Source organism: Papaver somniferum, unplaced genomic scaffold (assembly GCF_003573695.1).
Source record: "Papaver somniferum cultivar HN1 unplaced genomic scaffold, ASM357369v1 unplaced-scaffold_22, whole genome shotgun sequence".
NCBI classification, from domain to species: Eukaryota; Viridiplantae; Streptophyta; class Magnoliopsida; order Ranunculales; family Papaveraceae; genus Papaver; species Papaver somniferum.
This window is the reverse complement of record NW_020632152.1, coordinates 2,979,650-2,998,085: the sequence shown is the minus strand read 5'-3', so window position 1 is coordinate 2,998,085 and position 18,436 is coordinate 2,979,650. Positions and strand designations below refer to the sequence as shown.

At 37.2% G+C, this 18,436-nt stretch overlaps 1 protein-coding gene across 1 annotated transcript; it reads right to left on the bottom strand.

Moving 5' to 3' along the window:
• Nucleotides 1-15,283: 15,283 nt before the first annotated feature.
• Nucleotides 15,284-15,595, bottom strand: LOC113340598 (antimicrobial peptide 1-like). Its single transcript, XM_026585723.1, has one exon. It carries the CDS (start codon nt 15,593-15,595, stop codon nt 15,284-15,286), a length of 312 nt encoding a protein of 103 aa, XP_026441508.1.
• Nucleotides 15,596-18,436: the final 2,841 nt, after the last annotated feature.

The following is an 18,436-nucleotide window of genomic DNA, read 5'->3' as shown; positions in this document are numbered from 1 at the left end:
ACGCACTACCCACTAATTAAAACCTAAATTAAAAGAAAAAAATCAGTTTCAAAACTGATTCTTTTCTTTCTTCATCTTCTACTTCTTCTCCTATTCTTCTTCTTCGTAGACGTCGACGTTAATCGTCGATTCGAAAAAATTTCATCGTCGATTAATCAATCTTTATAAGCAATGCGTGCCAAGCAAACACCCAGACTTCCCAGATTGAGTCCGGGACTCCCACATATAGTGAATCTCCCCAAAGAATTGCTGAAATTTAAATAACTTTAAGAACCGTTTAGAGGCAAAATCAATCATCCAACATCAACCAAGAAGTCCGATTCAAGTGAAATGCAAATCCGCGGGTAATTTCCTTCATACCCATTCTTTTCACTTCGTTATTTGTTGAAGAAATCGATTAGAAATCATAAAAACTCATTGAAAATGGTAGTTACAGTAGATATTTCGGCTATGAGAATGTTTTGTGTAACCCTAGAATTTCTAACCGAACTCCAAAAATAAGGACAGTTCGGTGTGCTCGCAAAAAATTGAAAAATATCTGGTGACCGAACTACTGCTCGCAAAAAAATCTCTCGTAACTGAACTCGGTTTTTCCTTTGAAAGAATGAGTTCAGTTTTGTCGATAATTTTTATGGCTAACCGAACTGTTGAAATATATAGTTCGGTGTTCTCGCAAAAAAAACTCTCGTAACCGAACAAAATTTTTCAAAAGTTAAGAATGAGTTCGGTTTTGTCGATAATTTTTATGTCTAACCGAACAGTTGAAAACTGTAGTTCGGTGTGCTCGCAAAAAAAAAACACTCTCGTAACCGAACTAAATTTTTCAAAAGTTAAGTATGAGTTCGGTTTTCTCGATAATTTTTATGGGTAACCGAACTGTTGAAATACGTAGTTCGGTTACAATAATTTTTTTTTTTGGTAACCGAACTATAGTCTGCTAACTTCAAGTGTTGTGTTTACTTTATTCTTTAGTTCTATTTGATTTGATAACACAATATTCTCTTTTGTTTAGCTAATACTTTGGTTTGTGTTCATTAAGAACAAAGGAAAAAGATTGATACTACAACTAGATGAGGATTTAAAAACTCCCACCACTCGTGGAGCAAAACATTTAGATTTCCGAAAACGTGGTGCCACAAATGCTAAACATGGAGGCGGATTGTTACCGGAAGTCAACTAAGATAATGTTCGTGATGTAATCAAGATGTCAATGAAGAGGTGATGGAGAATACAATTGATAATGTTATTGAAGAAGAGAATGATGATGAATGAAGACCAAGGAAATGAAGAGGTTGTACAAGAGCAAGGAAATGAAAACCAAGAAAATGTAGAAGAAGAAGAACTAGAACCCGACAAAGAAGGAGAAGGACAAGAGGAGGAAGAAGATTGAGAGGAGGGAGACAATGAGTAGGAGGAAGAGGATGGAGAAGAGGGAGAGGATGATGATGAATAAGAAGAGGAAGAGGATGGAGAAGAGGGATAGAATGATGATGAAGAAGAGCAAGAAATTGTTCCTTATAAATAGAAAAAGAAGCCGAAGCCTCCTAGCAAAAGATACTCACACATTCCCCATGGTGATTTGTGTTTGCCACCAGTGGACCCAACTTATGGTACTCCAAATGATGGAGGGGAAACATTGTTTGGATACAAACACTCATGGGCTGCGAATATCTATGCGACCAAGGTATTCTTTAAGTTCATAGTGTTACGTTGTTTTCATATTAATAGTTTTTCGTCAAGTATTAATAGTGTTATGTTATTTTCATAGGATTATAACGCTGCAGTTCGTCTTATTAAACGTCAAAAGGAGTCCACATGGGATATTTCTTTTGAGTGTGACGAGTTTGTAGCCAAGGTTAAAGAATGTGTGTTATGGAGAGCTATTGAGTTAGCACATATGGAAATCGACACCGTTGCCGTATCCGCATTTCTCGAGAGGCATTATCCCGAGACATATACTAGGCATCTTCCATTCGGCGAGATGGGAATTACTCCCGCTGATTCCCATAATATCACCATCTTACCACTGGAAGGTAAATGTCTTCGAGAAGGATACAACCCTTCAATGAGTTATAAATCTCTTGAAGATTTGGTTCTAAAATTTCTAGGATGGGATGCAAGAAAGTCTCAATGTGAGTTTAGACATGCTGTGAGGTCCCCTGAACATGGAGATGAGTATAATCCAAGAGAGGCAAATGGAACATTGAAGAAGAAGGTCAAGAAGTTCAAGTTGGTAAAGTTGAAGGCAGCATTTGGAGGGACAAAAAAGAAGGTGGAGAAAGGAAAGTTGGTGATGGACAGGGAGACCCTTAGGCATCATTGAAAAAACAGGGGTCTAACAACACCACCCAATATTTCGATTAGCAATCTGTATGAACAAACTACGAAATACTTTGCTAGAGAATCAACTAGACAGTCAGACTCAATCTAGATAAAATTATCTCAAGGAGTTAATATCTGTCTCTTGATTTGATTTCTACTCAAGCTAAAATCAATAGCGAGTCTTTATCAAATACAAGAAATAACTTGGACGGTACCAAAGACCAATGTCAAAGGATCAATCAATATCAATCAACAACCAAAGGTTGGATTTCCAATAGATGATCACGAACGCACAACCTGTATTATTTCAATTATATAAAATATAATGCGGAAAAGAAATAACACAGACACCAGAAGTTTTGTTAACGAGGAAACCGCAAATGCAGAAAAACCCCGGGACCTAGTCCATATTGAATACACACTGTAATAAGACGCTACAGACACTAGCCTACTCCAAGCTAACTTCGGACTGATCTATAGTTGAAATCCTACCAATCTCCCACTGATACAAGGTACAGTTGTAATCCTACGCCTATGATCCCAGCAGTATAGTGCGCACTTGATTCCCTTAGCTGATCTCACCCACAACTAAGATTTGCTACAACCCAAAATCACAGACTTGATAGCAAACGAATCTGTCTCACACAGAAAAGTCTATCGAAAGATAAATCTGTCTCCCACAAATAAACCCTAGGTTTTGTTCCGTCTTTAGATATAAAATCAAGGTAACATGAACCAATTGATAATCCAGACTTATATTCCCGAAGAATATCCTAGATTAATCAATCACCTCTCTACAATCCTTCCTTACTACACAAGCGGATTGTCGAGGAATCACAATCAGCGAAATGAAGATGTTTGTGACTTCTTTATCTTGCCTATAGGATAACTCTCACGATCTCAAGCCAATCAATCGATTGTACTCGTACGATAGAAGATGCAAGATCAGATCACACAACTACGATAAAATTAGTATCGGTCTAGCTTCACAATCCCAATGAAGTCTTTAAGTCGTTAACTCGAGTTTAGAGAAGAAAATCAAGAGTTAATGGAGATCGACTCTAGCGAGCGCACTAGTAGCACACATACGTGTGGGGATTAAGTTTTGCTCTTGCTAGATGTATCCTATATATAGCCTTTCAAATCAGGGTTTTTCCTTAGGTACAAAGAAAACTCTATCCACCATTAGATGAAAACCTGATTTAGATTCAATCCAATATCTCTCAACCGTTAGATCAAAAGACATAGCTTGTCACACACACTTAGGGACACGTGTAATGGGTTTGAGAAAACCAATCCCAAATGAGTACACATATGTTGGTTCAACATGATAACCCAAAAGATCAACCATATGAACATCTCATATTAATCATGTTCTTCTTCACCATAACTAGTTCAATTGACTCAAATGAACTAGTTAAGAGTTGTTAAATTGCTATGAGATCTTATGTAATTACACAAGACACAACTGAAACAAAGATGATTCGATTCGATTAGAATCGTCTCATGAACATTATAGCCACGGTTTGCATAAAGCATTCCTTAATAATTAATGTTTCATGTTCAGAGCACATCTTTAGATCATAACCTCTTAAATTCACAAACAAGTTCGCGGACTTAAGTTAATCGGTTGAGTTTTCCAAACTCAGCAGAAATTCTCGTTTCGAGAACCTTCGCCTTTTCGCGGACTGGGTTCGCGGACTGAGTTCGCGGACTTAGCACACAAACAAGTTTTGGAAATCCCTGCAGAAATTCTCGGTCGAGAACTTCCGTCAGTTCGCGGACTTGGCAAGCCAAATCCACAATCCTACCGATTTCTCTTGATCAACAAAGTTAGAAAACTTCGGTTCAAGGAATACATGGTTATATAATCTAAACTCTCATTTCAATCATTGAAACATTCTCAGAGGGCGATATTCAGTCGTGAAGAACAACAAACCTTTCTCGTCAGAGCAATTTCCAAAGTGATTGAAACTTTCATGACTTTCGTCACTAGGTGAAGATAAACCTGATCAAAGCGAAACGCTTTACCAACACATGATTTCGAGTAAAAGATAAGCAATGAATACTCAGCTCGAAATATCAAGTGTATATGATCTAGTCTATATATCATACGACTTTTGTCTCATAAGAAGTAGGAGAAGAATAGATAGACTTTCGAGTGATAGATAAGTTCAAGTCTTCATATACCTTTTTGTTGATGAAGTTCCACGGTTCCTTGGTTTAGATCTTCGTCGTTGTCGTTGAATCACCATGAAGTCCTTGAGCTCAACTACACTTTTCCTATCCTAGTCCGAGACTTAGCTAATAGGATATAAATCAAGACTTTATCGTTTTGATCACTAACATTGACAAACATGCTTGATATAGAAATGCATGCGAGGTTGACCGAGCTATGCTCTAACAATCATGTCACCGCTTTTTGGTTATATATGCTAGGAACTGTCATTTTCCCCGACACTTCTGGAAATAGGGTGTATGCACATTATCTACAACTTTTGGAGAATCTCGATGAGATGAACAAATACCATTAGGCCACTAGTGTGATGGCTTTTGTTTTAGAAGAGATGAGCAAAGGGTCGAGGATTAAGTGTAATCAAAATGGAGGTTACTTAACTCTTGTTCAGGTGAGTTTTTCTACATTGTTAATTAACAAATTATTCGCAAAATTTTTCTGCTTCCAATTCAGTTTTCATGTACGTGAGTATTTTCGTATTTTCTCATAGGTTTGGATTTACAACCACTTCCCTAAATTGGGATTAGCTAGTGCAAAGACCCTTATCCCTATAACCAACCTACAACAGGAAAATGGTTGTTTTTGGATGCACAAAAGAAGTCTAAAGAAGAGCAGTTGACTTCGTTGATGGAGAAATTGGATAAGCTTACGGTGAACGATGTGGTATTTCACCCAAACGCCGTACCTGATGATGTCTCTGTAGATGAATACGACTTGAATGCTTTCTCTATCATCACGCCTTACTATGGACCAATTTGGCATCCTAACGGCTACGCAATATATAGTCCAAGGAGAATACTAAGACAACTTTGTTGCGTCCAAATAGATCCCGACATGGAGAATGAAAATTTCACTTTGCAGGTTCAAGGAACAAAGAACACCGAGAAGTATTTTGAGCCAAATCATGAACCAACTCCTGCGGTAGCACATTGAAATGCACTTACTAACTACCACATACCAAGAGGTGATTTGGTACCTTGTGAGGAAGATGTAAATTCATGTGAGGAAGATTATATGGAGTTTTATGAAGAAATTAGTCATCCTTTTGTGATAAATAAAGAACAACAAGATAAGGCTGATGCGAAAAAGCCAAAGGCAAATGAGAGGGAGACTAAGAAAGCTCAGAAGGAGATGCCTATTTTTGGAAAAGAAGCAAAAAGGTTATGGGATAACGTGGTAAGAAAATTTCTTTCTCTTATAATTTTCGGTTGTTTCAAAGTATTGAAAAAATATTTACTTGTGCTTAAAATTGGAATTAGGTGTTGAAGGGTACAAAATTTTTGAAGAAATGAATGTCTAAAATCAAAAGTGGAGAGCCGATGGAGACTAAGGAACAAACCGCCTACTACAAGCAGTGGGAGAGTCTTATAACTAAAAGAATGGTGGAGACAAGTAGGTCTAAGCAACTGAAGAGGGGTTGACAACCAGGAGAAGGTTCAAGTCGCGATGTGGACGAAACCGGTGGAGGAGATGAAACCCCAAGTGATGAGGAAGTTCGACCTAAAACTCGTGCTAAACAAGGAGGTGGTAAAAGGGGTCGACAATAAGGAGAAGGTTCGAGTCACGATGTGGAGGAAACCGGTCAAGGAGATGATACCCCAAGTAATGAGGAAGGTCGACCTAAAACTCGTGGTAAACAAGGAGATGGAAAGAGGGGTCGTAAAACTGGTGGTTAGTGTGATTTTAGTTTCAAAATACATCTTAGTTATGGAACTTCGTATGGTGTGATTTCTTCTTATGGTTTAATTTGGTATGTTTGTGTGTTTTAAACAATTACTTGAGGATTTCGTAGTTTGGTATGTATAAAAATTTTATATTTGTTTTAGAACCTTGTTTGTGTTTTCAATTTTTATTGGGTTTGTGTTTTCAATGTTATAAGACTGAAATGTTGAAATACAGTATGTTTTCGGTGACCTGCAATTTTTAAGTTTGCAGCCGAACTGGAAGTTCGGTAACCTGTGATAAACTACTGGTCACCGAACTCTTTTTTCGGTTACCTGATGAAATTCCAGGTTGCCGAAGTCAAAGTTCGCTTGGCTCGCAACATTTCACGGGTCACCGAACTTTCCTGCATGCTGAAGCAGTTAGCCTTCACACATATGATATTAGTTCGGTTACCAAAACATAATTTATCTTGTAACCGAACTCGTAGTTTGGTTAGCAGACCATTATTTTTTAGGTCACCGAAATCTTCTCTGGAGACTCAAATTTTTGCCATTGCACATGTTGGAAAACTCATTCTCTTGATGCAGAAATCACATTGACCAACTCCTAGGTTTGTGTTGGAGTGTTTCTGGAATCTTATATATGCTTAGTTTCGCTGTGAGCCTCCACAAAAAAGTTCGGTGACAACTTGTATTTGTCTTGTAACCGAACTCTGAGTTTGGTTAGCAGACCATTATTTCTAAGTCACCGAAATCTTCTCTGGAAACTCAAATTTTTGCCATTGCACATGTTGGAAAACTCATTCTCTTGATGCAAAAATCACATAGAACAACTATTAGGTCTGTGTTGGAGTGTTTGTTGAATCGTATATATGCTTAGTTTGGTTGTGAGCCTCCACAAAAAAGTTCACTGACCACTTGTATTTGTCTTGTAACCGAGTCTGAGTTCGGTTAGCAGACCATTATTTCTTAGGTCACCGAAATCATCTCCGGAGACTCAAATTTTTTCCATTTCACATGTTGGAAAACTCATTCTCTTGATGGAAAAATCACATAAACCAACTCTTAGGTTTGTGTTGGAGTGTTTTTGGAATCGTATATATGCTTAATTTGGCTGTGAGCCTTCACAAAAAAGTTCGGTGACCACTTGTATTTGTCATGTAACCGAACTGCGAGTTCGGTTGGATCGCATGTTTTTCTTTCCTAACCGAACTTGTAATTTTGAAATTTAAATATCCTTTAGCTGACACAAATATAGTACATAATTTTAAATTTATGTACTATATATATCAAGTAACGGCTAATTTTATAGCCGTTATACACCCAAGTGGTATATATATGGTGTTTCATAGTTAACATTTTGTTACAAAATTTCCTACAAATGGCAGGTACTACTCCTAAATTTACTATATATGAAAATCTTTCTCTTTGCAGAAACTACATATTATACTATCCAATAAGGGGTGAAGAACGAAGAATGAATGGTATTAGGAGTCAAAGTTATTGGGGGAAAATTCATGAGAAATTCATCTCCGACACAACAAACCCTTATAACCTTGATCATCTATCTTCAATCATTCGATTTGGAAAGACTAGAGATAGAGTTGTGGAATTTATGGCTTTATTTCGTATTGTAAGGCGGTATCGACTAAGGGGGGTGAAGGATTCGAAGAAATCATTTTAACATGAAAAAACGAATGGCGAAGATGGAAGAGAAAGGATTTCAAATATGAATATCATGTAAAAGTTCGGCAGAGTCCTATAATTACATATCCTAACCGAACTTGTGTCTCGTATAGTTCGACATTGTCTTGTAATTTCATTTGTCAACCGAACTTATGTCTCGTACAGTTCGGCAGTGTCTTGTAATTTCAGTCCTAACCGAACTTCAATGTCAAATTCAACAGTTAAAATGTTAGGCTTCTGAACTAGAGTTCGGTAAGCTGGTAAAATTTGGCCAGCTAACCGAACAAGAAGTTCGACAAGCTCTGTATTAAAATCTTCCAACCGAAATAGTGTCTGGAAACTACATAAAATACTAACATTTTCTCAAATATTAATACCACTTTCCAAAAAACATAGTATTCCATTGATAAGCATACTTAGTTCCATTACATTACATGTGTCATTTAATCATCCTCAAGTGAAATTTGACCTTCATGTACAATTTCTTCTGACTTCTTCAAAGCATTCCACATCTCCATGTTAGGCTCATACATGATACACCAACCCAACATTCTATCCGGATTAAATGCAGGCCAATAAGAGGTACCATATATTGGAGGCAATGGACAATCGGGTTTTAACTGGAGTCCTATAAAGTGGTTGTTGCTAATCAATGCCATCACACATCTCCTTCGTTTTAGTTGCTCGACACATACAATTGTTTTCGGGGGGAAGGTGAGACTAGTATATTTTGAGAAATAATGAACCACACAATTAAATGCCTCGGCGATTAAGTGTCCACATATAGGCATGCTCATCCAATAATCCGATATCATCGGATGGGCCCCATGAAGAGGAATTTGATACCTAAAAAATTTCTCATTGGGAGTACCCTATCCATCGCACAACATTGTCTTGTAAAGGGCCGGATTCTCCTTTAGTTTGGACAAGAACCTTTGCCTTATATGAGTGGTTGCACACCCATTGTTTCTCTTGGAACCTTCGATGAAAGGCCTAAGTTGTTGATTGACAACATGAAAACCAAAATCACCATTCGGAGGAACGTCGTCGGTGGATATAACGTATTCTCTAATGTATAAAGGTAGTTCATTCAAATAGTCTTTATTTGGAGCCTCAAGCTTTACGTCTAGGGAAGATGGTTGGATGGGGCACATTGGAGACTTAAGCTTCACGTCGCCGGAAGATGGTTGGATTGGTTGTGATGGACACATCAGACCCTTTTTCTTAAATCTCGCTCACTTGTTTATCCTTTCTCCTCAATACTCCTACCCCGTTTCTTGGTTTTCTCCAAGTACATTTCCGCGGTATATTCATGGCCACAAGAATCTCTAGTATTTGCGTTTTGCTCACTTTTATTCTTACGTAACACCTTTGCATATTCTCGTAGTTGCTTTTTAGTTTCTTTCTTGCTTGGTCTACCTTTCGATTTTCCTTTTGACGGTTCATAGACATTCTCTTGCGTTTTTGGATATATATTTTTCCTCATGTCATCCCAAAAGTTTTTTTTTTGGAGGTTGTTCATGCCACGATACATCTCTAGTACGGTTCTACCCATCTCATTATCACCAAACGGGATGAAACTTAGATGCTTCCAAAATGGATCAATATCGCTTAAAGGGATTACGCCATGCTCGTAGTTGATTATCATATGACGACAAGGGAGTCCCATAGACTTCTTCATGTTACATACACACACCTCATCCGCCTTGGTTTCCCACTTATCAATCAACTCGACTTCTATAATCAACAACTTCATACATTGCCGAGATACGTTGTAATGGATCCCCTTGAATAATGGGTGGTCGGCATATTTTACGTTCATTTTGAATATACGGCTTTTTTGGAACTTCTCTTTAATTCTATCAATGTCACGCTTGAAATAATTTTCCATAGCATTCCACACGGTTACGAAGTTATCAACACATCCAAAGAGATTCTTCTTCAACCGGTGGTGATCCGACTCTACTAAACTTGTCGCTTGATTTCCAAAGTGTTTATATTGGTTGGTATAGGCATAAACAAACCTCTCTTTGTGTGGTTCCAACCATTGGCGAAGAACATACGATACAACAACGGGGTATTCGGGAGTATCCCAATGGGCGATAAACTCCGCAAGATTTAGAAAATACTCTTTCTCGGTAAGGGACCAACACAATGATTCCCATTCACCATTGAATGCAACTCATTTAGCGTAATTTATATCGTATTGTTCTTCAACTTTCTCCTTTGCATCAATTCGATCTTTTTCCGGTAGCATCTTAATTTCTTCATATCCTATTTTCTTGGGTGGACAAATTATTGGCTTGCACCTATTCATAAAATTACACCATATATGGAACGTACAAAGCATATTATGTGCTAGTGGGAACACTTCCTCTATTCCATTCATCAATACGACATCATTATCCGTCACTATAACCCCGGGAATATCATCACCACGGAAGATTACCTTAACTTGTTTTAGTGCCCAAGTGAAACTAGTTTCTTGCTCATCTCTTAAGAAACAAAACGCTACGGTAAACGGTGACTTCGTCGAAGTATGCCCAACAATATTCAACAATGGAATCTCGTACTTGTTCATCTTATAAGTGCAATCCATTATTAGAACTTGATGAAAGCATTGATCCAATTGAACACTCGTCGGATGCGCAATAAAGAGTTGTATTATATCTCCTTCCGAATCCACATCATTTTGAACCGCGTAGTTTTTCTCTTGGGCCAAGAAAAATAATTGTTGCATTACTTGTCTATCTCTCCATTCCTTCCTTCTAATTATCTCAATTGCATTGTAAATTGTGGACAAAGATGAGTGGTTATCCTTGTTATCATCCTTTAGTATTTGGATCATTTGAACCGGCGAAATACCCATTGTCCTCATTTTAGCTACCTTGTCCATCTCTTTAGGAGTTAGCTTTGCCGTCATGAAATGTCCTTCAAGATGTTCCAGACGAGGATGATTATGACAACCTTGCATAACCCTGTAGAGAACCCATCCACCCTTATCTTCGTTGTAATTAAATGCAAGCTTAAATGGGCAATTAATCTTCTTTGAGAAAGTTTTGTTCTTCCTATTTGTCATTCCTTTATAAACATAACCCTTCCTCTTGTGGATTTTATCGGGATCACCGCTTCTCTCACAAACCATTTCAAACCGATTTTTGCTTTCTCTCCCATTCAATACTAATACACACATGTATTTTTGTGCATGTTTTCTAGCCCAACTCTTTGCATCTTCCAGATTTGGGAATACCAAGTCAGTCATGTAGTGATGGGATGTGTCATCGTACAAAATACCAACTGGGGAAGGTTGGTTTTCCATTCGTTCTATTGGATCACATGGAACCTACAAGTAATAGCACAATGTCAATACCATAAAAAAATTCCTTACAAGTTCGGTAATGTAAATTTTTTTATCGAGCCTACCGAACAAAAAGTTCGGTAGTGTAGTTTACAGAAATAAATTGGGGCCTTACCGAACTTGATCTTTAGATTTTCTATGTACAAGTTGGGCAATGAAACTGAAAAAATCGACTAAACTGAACTAAAATATTCGGTTAGAAAAGTTGTTTTATATTTTTATGCGACCTTACCGAACAGAAAGTTCGGTATCAAAAGTGTTGATATAGACTCAACCGAACAATACACTGTAACCGAACCCTAAAAAACCACCATTAACATGTAGTTCGGTTACTTGCGTCTGCTCAATTTAGTAACCGAACTGCACATTAAGAACGGTTCGGTTACCTCGCTAGCTAAATTTGGTAACCAAACTAGGTTGACCTCACCTAATTTTTTCCAGAAATTTTGAGTTTGGTCAAATTCTTGCACAATTCAAGCTACATTAACTAAATATGAGGCATACCTGAGTACCCATAGCTTCATCTTCAGGTTGTGGATGATGAAATCCATCATTTGTTTGGTTAGCTTGAGATTGGGGAAAAAAGTTTTCATCATCTAACAAATAACTCATATTTGGATCATTATAAGTATTGACAAATACACAATGAGGTGAAGTGGGTTCTGATTCTGATTCTAATGTATCATCACATGAATCACTCAAATCATAATTACTAAACTCAAAAAAACATTTTTTGGGTTCACCCATCTTCTTCTTCCTATTTCCTTCTTCATCTTCTTATCTCTCAATAATAGTGTTATAACAAAACAATCGTATAACTCACTAATCACTGATTAATGAGTTACTAATCACAACACTAACACTAACTAATCATCACACTAACTAAGTTAATCATTAAGGGTAAGTAGGTATTTAAAAAAAAAAAAATCAGATAAGGGGTGATTGGAAATTACTACCAATAACCACCCAAAAAATTGAGAGTAGTCTCCCCATTTTTTGAGTAGTCCCCAAAAAATTGTTCATAAATTAGACTTATGGGCCTGAAACCTAGAGGGTACACTTAATTAGGGGTGAGCATTTGGCCCGTAATCCGCGGATTTAACCGAGACCGACCTCTCAGTGAAGATGTTTCTGCCAATGGATCATGAATTTGGAGAAGTATTCATAAAGGTTTGCAGATTGTGAAGAAGTATCATATTTGGAGTATCCGAGAAAGCAAAAGACTGCAACATGGTGTATCATGCAAGCCGAGTTACCATATTACGGTAGATGAGAATTACGAGTGCAAAATGTTGAACCAATAATATTACAGATTAAATATATGAACCCAGCATCAAATATAGTAACGGTACGTTTATTATAGGACAAACATATCGTGCAGTGTCTTAGCCTTGATGAAGTAACACAGAGTCTAATCTTTTCCAACCAAAAACACGAAAGACAAAAAACAAAGAGGACCGTTTATCGACTAAGGTTCACTTCTGATATCCGATTTGATCTTAGATTCTTTCGGTTTCAACTGTGCCATCTGCCTGCAGGGGTGTGGGTGTGGGGGTGGGGGTGTGTGTGTGTGGGAGGGGTGGTGGGAGCAAGGTTTGGGTTTTTTGTAGTGGCAGTGATACCATGGTTGTGGCAATGTTTGCGAGACTTATTACGTAGAATCACTTAGGCTCACAAATATTGTGTCGATCAATCTATGTGTCTAATACTCCCTCTGTTACACATATAAAGTGGAATTTTAGATTTTGGTCGTCCCATTAGAAGCGACAGATAGGTATCATGAAGGATGTTGCTAAGCTAAAGGCCAAGGGTATGAGCTCCCGCCTGTCTGTATATGAATGCGGGAGTTGCACATTCATGTAGCTTTGAATGGTGAGAGACAAAAATTAAAAGCTATCGGGGAGGTGAAACCTTGAACTGTAATAAAGAAGAGAACTATTCTGGACATAAGTATATACACTTGATTAACAGAAATGCTAATTCAAGAATTCAACTCTTTGTTACAGAAATGCTAATTCTAGCATTCAACTCTCTGTTATCTAGAAGTTTTGCATTAATAAATATTAATTATACTTAGGCAGCTGATGTTTCAAAACCCCAGTGTATTAATTTATGTCACTTCTTTATTTCAATATTTTGAATATGATGGAGATTACAGAAATATTTTATCTGAATACCATTGGCCATGAGTTGAAATCCGGCATCAATATTGACGGTTTTCATTGATTTTTTTTTTTGAAGCATTTTTTTCATTGATTATGGATGACGACATGAGATTTTCGTTGATTTATAAAGAAGAAAATATCATACACGAATATGCTTAATTTTATTGATTATGGACTAATCCATCCCACTTTCTAGTTCCAAAGCTTTATCTCCAAGAAGTAACCCCAGAAACATAGTAAGTAAATAATCATATTTGCATGAGTTTGAAGCTCTATCACCCCATAGTACTCTACTTTCTTTTATTTTATTTGAAAAGAGAAATTAATTACAAAAACCTCAAAAGTCAGATTAGAAACTCATAAGAATTTCGCAGTTATTGATTTGTATAGGGCTAACAAACTTGAAAGTTCCTTTATCACACCTCCAAACAGCTACGATAAGGATATGCTTAATTAAAATAATGATTTCGGCAGCAAACGTATTACCCATCCAAACACCCGGTTATTACTTTTTTTTTCCATATCAACAACAATAAAAAAAAGATAGCAGCAAAATGATCAATATAACTTAATAAAAAGCAATTCTTTAAACAGTGTTTCTGGACGGATCGAGATTCTGAACCACGCAAAAACCGAATCTCCTTTTTATCTCACAACTTTTTTGGTGGGTCCCAGTGGGCACCGCGAAGGACAACAACGGGTCCCGTCTTAGCGTTTATTCTGTGTCTGGCGGTTTTTTGGGGCGGTTTTTTGCATTCTTTGTTAAGAATTTTTGTTCTTTAAAACTAGCAAACAACTACCTTAACAAAGGGTCGCGGCGGATAATACATCCCAATGAATACAACTCAGTTATACTTTTATGTGATAAATCGAATAACCTGCTATTTGCTCACCCTACTTCCTAAATGACAAATGATACTGGGAACGAACTGGAGAAAAAGGAAGAATTCTTCTACTAAGCTTAACTGTTTTATTAGGGTGGCTAACCGAGAAATCATCACTACCTCGATCAAAAATTGACGTTCTTCATAAGCAATCAACCATGACCCATGAGTGCAGTCAATAATATGTACGTCTAGCGCTGTAGGTCATTGCATAGTCAAGTTTCCCTAACTATGTCAATATAGAAGGCAACATGAAAGCCGAGTTACCAGATTACATTTGATGGGTATTATGGGAAAAAATGTTGAAACAATAAATTACAAAATAAAAATATACTCCCTCTGTCCCAAATTAGATAAGCTAGTTGTAGTTTGCACAATTCTTAAAGCAATGAGGGACAAAGAGTATGTTTTTTTTATAATTATACTCTTATGGATGATAACTAGTAAAACTTAGAAATGACATATCTCTTAAACTATACCATGGTTTTTTGTGAACTTTATACCGTTGAAAAGCAATGTTTTTTGTGAATATAAACATTGCTATCAAATTATACATATTTCTTATGGTAACAATAATCAACTAAAAAATTAGTTTTAGAAATACCCGCTTGATTAGTGCAATAGCTCATCTATTATGGGACAAAATTTAAAAGCAACTAGCTCATCTAATTTAGGACGGAGGAAGAACTATAACTCTTAACCCACATCAAATATAAAAGATAAGTTTATTATTATTGGACAAACATCGAACGCATTAAGAAAGCAACAGTCTGCAATAACAACAACCCAGAGATTATCTTTAATGCACGGGTCATACCCCAATTTATTTAAGTTACATAAGACTTTTATTTTTATTTAGGAAACATGTAATGATATAGTTATCATCACCACACAGAAGTATACTTGCAACGCCCACACATAGATAATGTCAGTCTCATAGTAGAGACATCCAGCTCACAGTTGAATACTTAACACTGGATGTTAATACTCCTCCATCCAACAGGGCTGCACATACGAGCATTACCGGTGAGAGTAAAAACACCCCCACCAAGACAATTCCCGGTGTTGTACATTCTAGCAGTTTGACCAGTGTAAGAAAATGAGTAACCACCCATATATAAAAGGTTTGTGCATCCACAATTACTATATGTTTGACTTTCGCCGCCGCAACCTCCTAAACGATATACCGTTATTGAACTTGCATTTGCAAATTCACTTACTACAGCCATGAGGACAAAAGCCATCAATAGCACAGAGAGCAAGTTCTTAGTGGATGCCATTGCTATGTGAAGGAGCTTATGGACTGGCTTTTGAAAATAGAAAGCAAAATGAGAAATTATTAGGTTTCTTGAAATTGTGTGTTCCCTTCTGAAGTTGGATGCACGTATTTATAGTAAAATGTTGAAAGAACGCGACAAGAGTGACAGAACGTGCATGTAAAAAAACTAGTGGATAATATCATCCAGAAGAAGATATCTTCATTAATGGAAAAAACTTCAACACTTTTATTTGTTTATTTAAAAAAAAAAAGAAGACTTCAACAAAGTCGGGCAGAAACTATAGCCAAGCTAATGACAAGTGACTCAGGTTTAATGGGTAATAGAAGGTCTGTTGAGTGGGGAAGAAATTTTTGGTGAAATCTTCCACACTTATCTTGGTGGAGAATTATCTTATTTATACAAGCTACATTACTCTAAATAGAGCAGATATTACATGAATGAGAATAACAGAAATATTCCACAAATCATGCCTTTGATCTTTAGAAGAAATGAACTTGACTTCTAATTGTTTGCTAGTCACTCTTTCTCTGAAAAAATGGTAGTCAATTTCTATGTGTTTAGTACGTGCATGAAACACCGGATTGACTGTAAGATATGTTGCTCCAAGGTTGTCGCACCATAAAGAAGGAGTAGACACAGGAATTCCTAGTTCCTTGAGCAATGACTGAATCCATACCAGTTCTTATGTAGCTATTGCAATGCCTCGATACTCAGCTTCACTGCTTGATTTAGACACAGTGCGTTGTTTCCTTGCACTCCATGATATCAAATTGCCACCAAAGTAGATACAATATCCACTTGTTGACCTTCTGTCATCTAAATTGCCTGCCCAGTCGCTATCATAATAAGCATGTAGTGATAAATCAATTGATTTTCGTATTGCCAGACCATATTCAACTGTGTGTTTCAGATAACGAAGAATTCTCTTCACTAATTCCCAATGTTCCTCGTATGGATCATGCATATATTGGCAAACTTTTGCAACTGCAACAACAATATCTGGTCGAGTAAGATGAAGGTACTGAAGAGCTCCTACAACACTTCTGTACATGGTTGGATTATCAAACTTGTTGCTGCCGACTCGTAGTATCTTTGTATTGGCTGCAAGAGGAGTACAGACAGGCTTTGCACCATCCATTGTTGTACGTTTAAGCAAATCAGCAATATACTTGCGCTGACTGAGTATGATTGCACCACCTTGTTGAATTACCTCAATTCCCAAAAAAAATTGAGATTTCCCAAATCACGAACTGTAAACTCTGTACTCTGATCATTTATGAGTTTATTGATAAGTAGTGAACTAGAGCCCGTGACTATGATGTCATAGACATAAAAAGTACATAGGTAATACCTTGTTTTGATTGTTGCACAAATAAGGAGGAATCAACAATCGATCCCTTGAACCTCAAATCAATCAGATAAGAGCTAAGTTTGGAGTACCACGTACGCGGAGCTTGTTTTAAGCCGTATATTGACTTATTAAGTTTACACACATATGTTGGGTTCTCAGGATCAGCATACCACGGAGGTTGTTTCATGTAAACTTCTTCTTCAAGCACACCATGAAGAAACGCATTTTGAACATCAAGTTGTTTCATATCCCAATTATGTGCTGCTGTTATAGATAGAACTAATCTTATAGTGCAAGGCTTGATCACGGGGCTGAAAGTTTCACCATAGTCATTACCTGCTTTTTGATGAAAACCATTTGCAACTAGCCGTGCTTTTCTTCTGTCAATATCTCCATTTGGTTTCTGCTTAACTCGAAACACCCACTTGGAACCGATGACATTCATTCCATCAACATATGGTACTTTGGTCCATGTACCATTATGTATATAAGCATTGATTTCTTCATCCATGGGTGGTCTCCAGTTTGGATCTTTAGATGCTTCTGTATATGACTTTGTCTCGAAAAACTTATCACTATGTAAAGGATGTTTGGTGGCTGCTAAATATAATCTATTGACAGGCTTTCTGATGCCATCTTTGGCTCTAGTCACCATAGAATGCTATTGATGTTGTTGTGTTTGTGAACCCAAAATTGTTGTAGAAGTTGTTCCAGTATTTATGTTGCGCTGTGCATTGTCAACAGATGGTTGAACTGAGGATTGCGGTAACATAGACGGTGATGATGTTGTTGTTTCAGGAGCCACCGTTTGCTCAGCTAGTGGCATGGTCTGCATAGGAGACATTGGTAATGCAAGAGAGAGGAAGAAGACAATATTCTAGTACATAACTGACTTTGTAGTGTATCGTCTGAAGTTACCTGCTGCTTGGCAGAGAATGGGAAGATGTACTCTTCAAATTTGACGTGGCGAGAGATATATAGACGATTGGATGGAAGGTGTAAGCACGTATAACATTTGTGAGCACTATTGTAGCCTACAAACACACAAGATTTTGACCTTGGTTCTAACTTGTTAGAGATATGTGGTCGTAAACAAGGATAGCACAGACATCCGAAAATTTTAACATATTGTAATCTGGTAGCTTATGGAAAAGTAGTTCCAGAGGAGTTTTGATTTCAGTTTGAGAAGCTGAGAGTCTATTAATTAGATAGCAGGCAGTAGAGAAAGCTTTGACCAGTAGGAAGTTGGCATTGAGGCTTGAAATAATAGGGCTAGACCAGACTCTGTGATATGTCTAATGCGACGTTCAACTATGCCATTCTGTGCTGAAGTGTGAGGACAAGTAAACCTATGTATTACCCATGACTCATTGAGAAAAGATGTGAATTTTTTATACTCTCCCCCATTGTCTGATTGAAAAATTTTCATTTTATGCTCAGTTTGGTTTTCTATCATTCTTTTGAACTGAACAAAGATAGGCAAAGCGTCA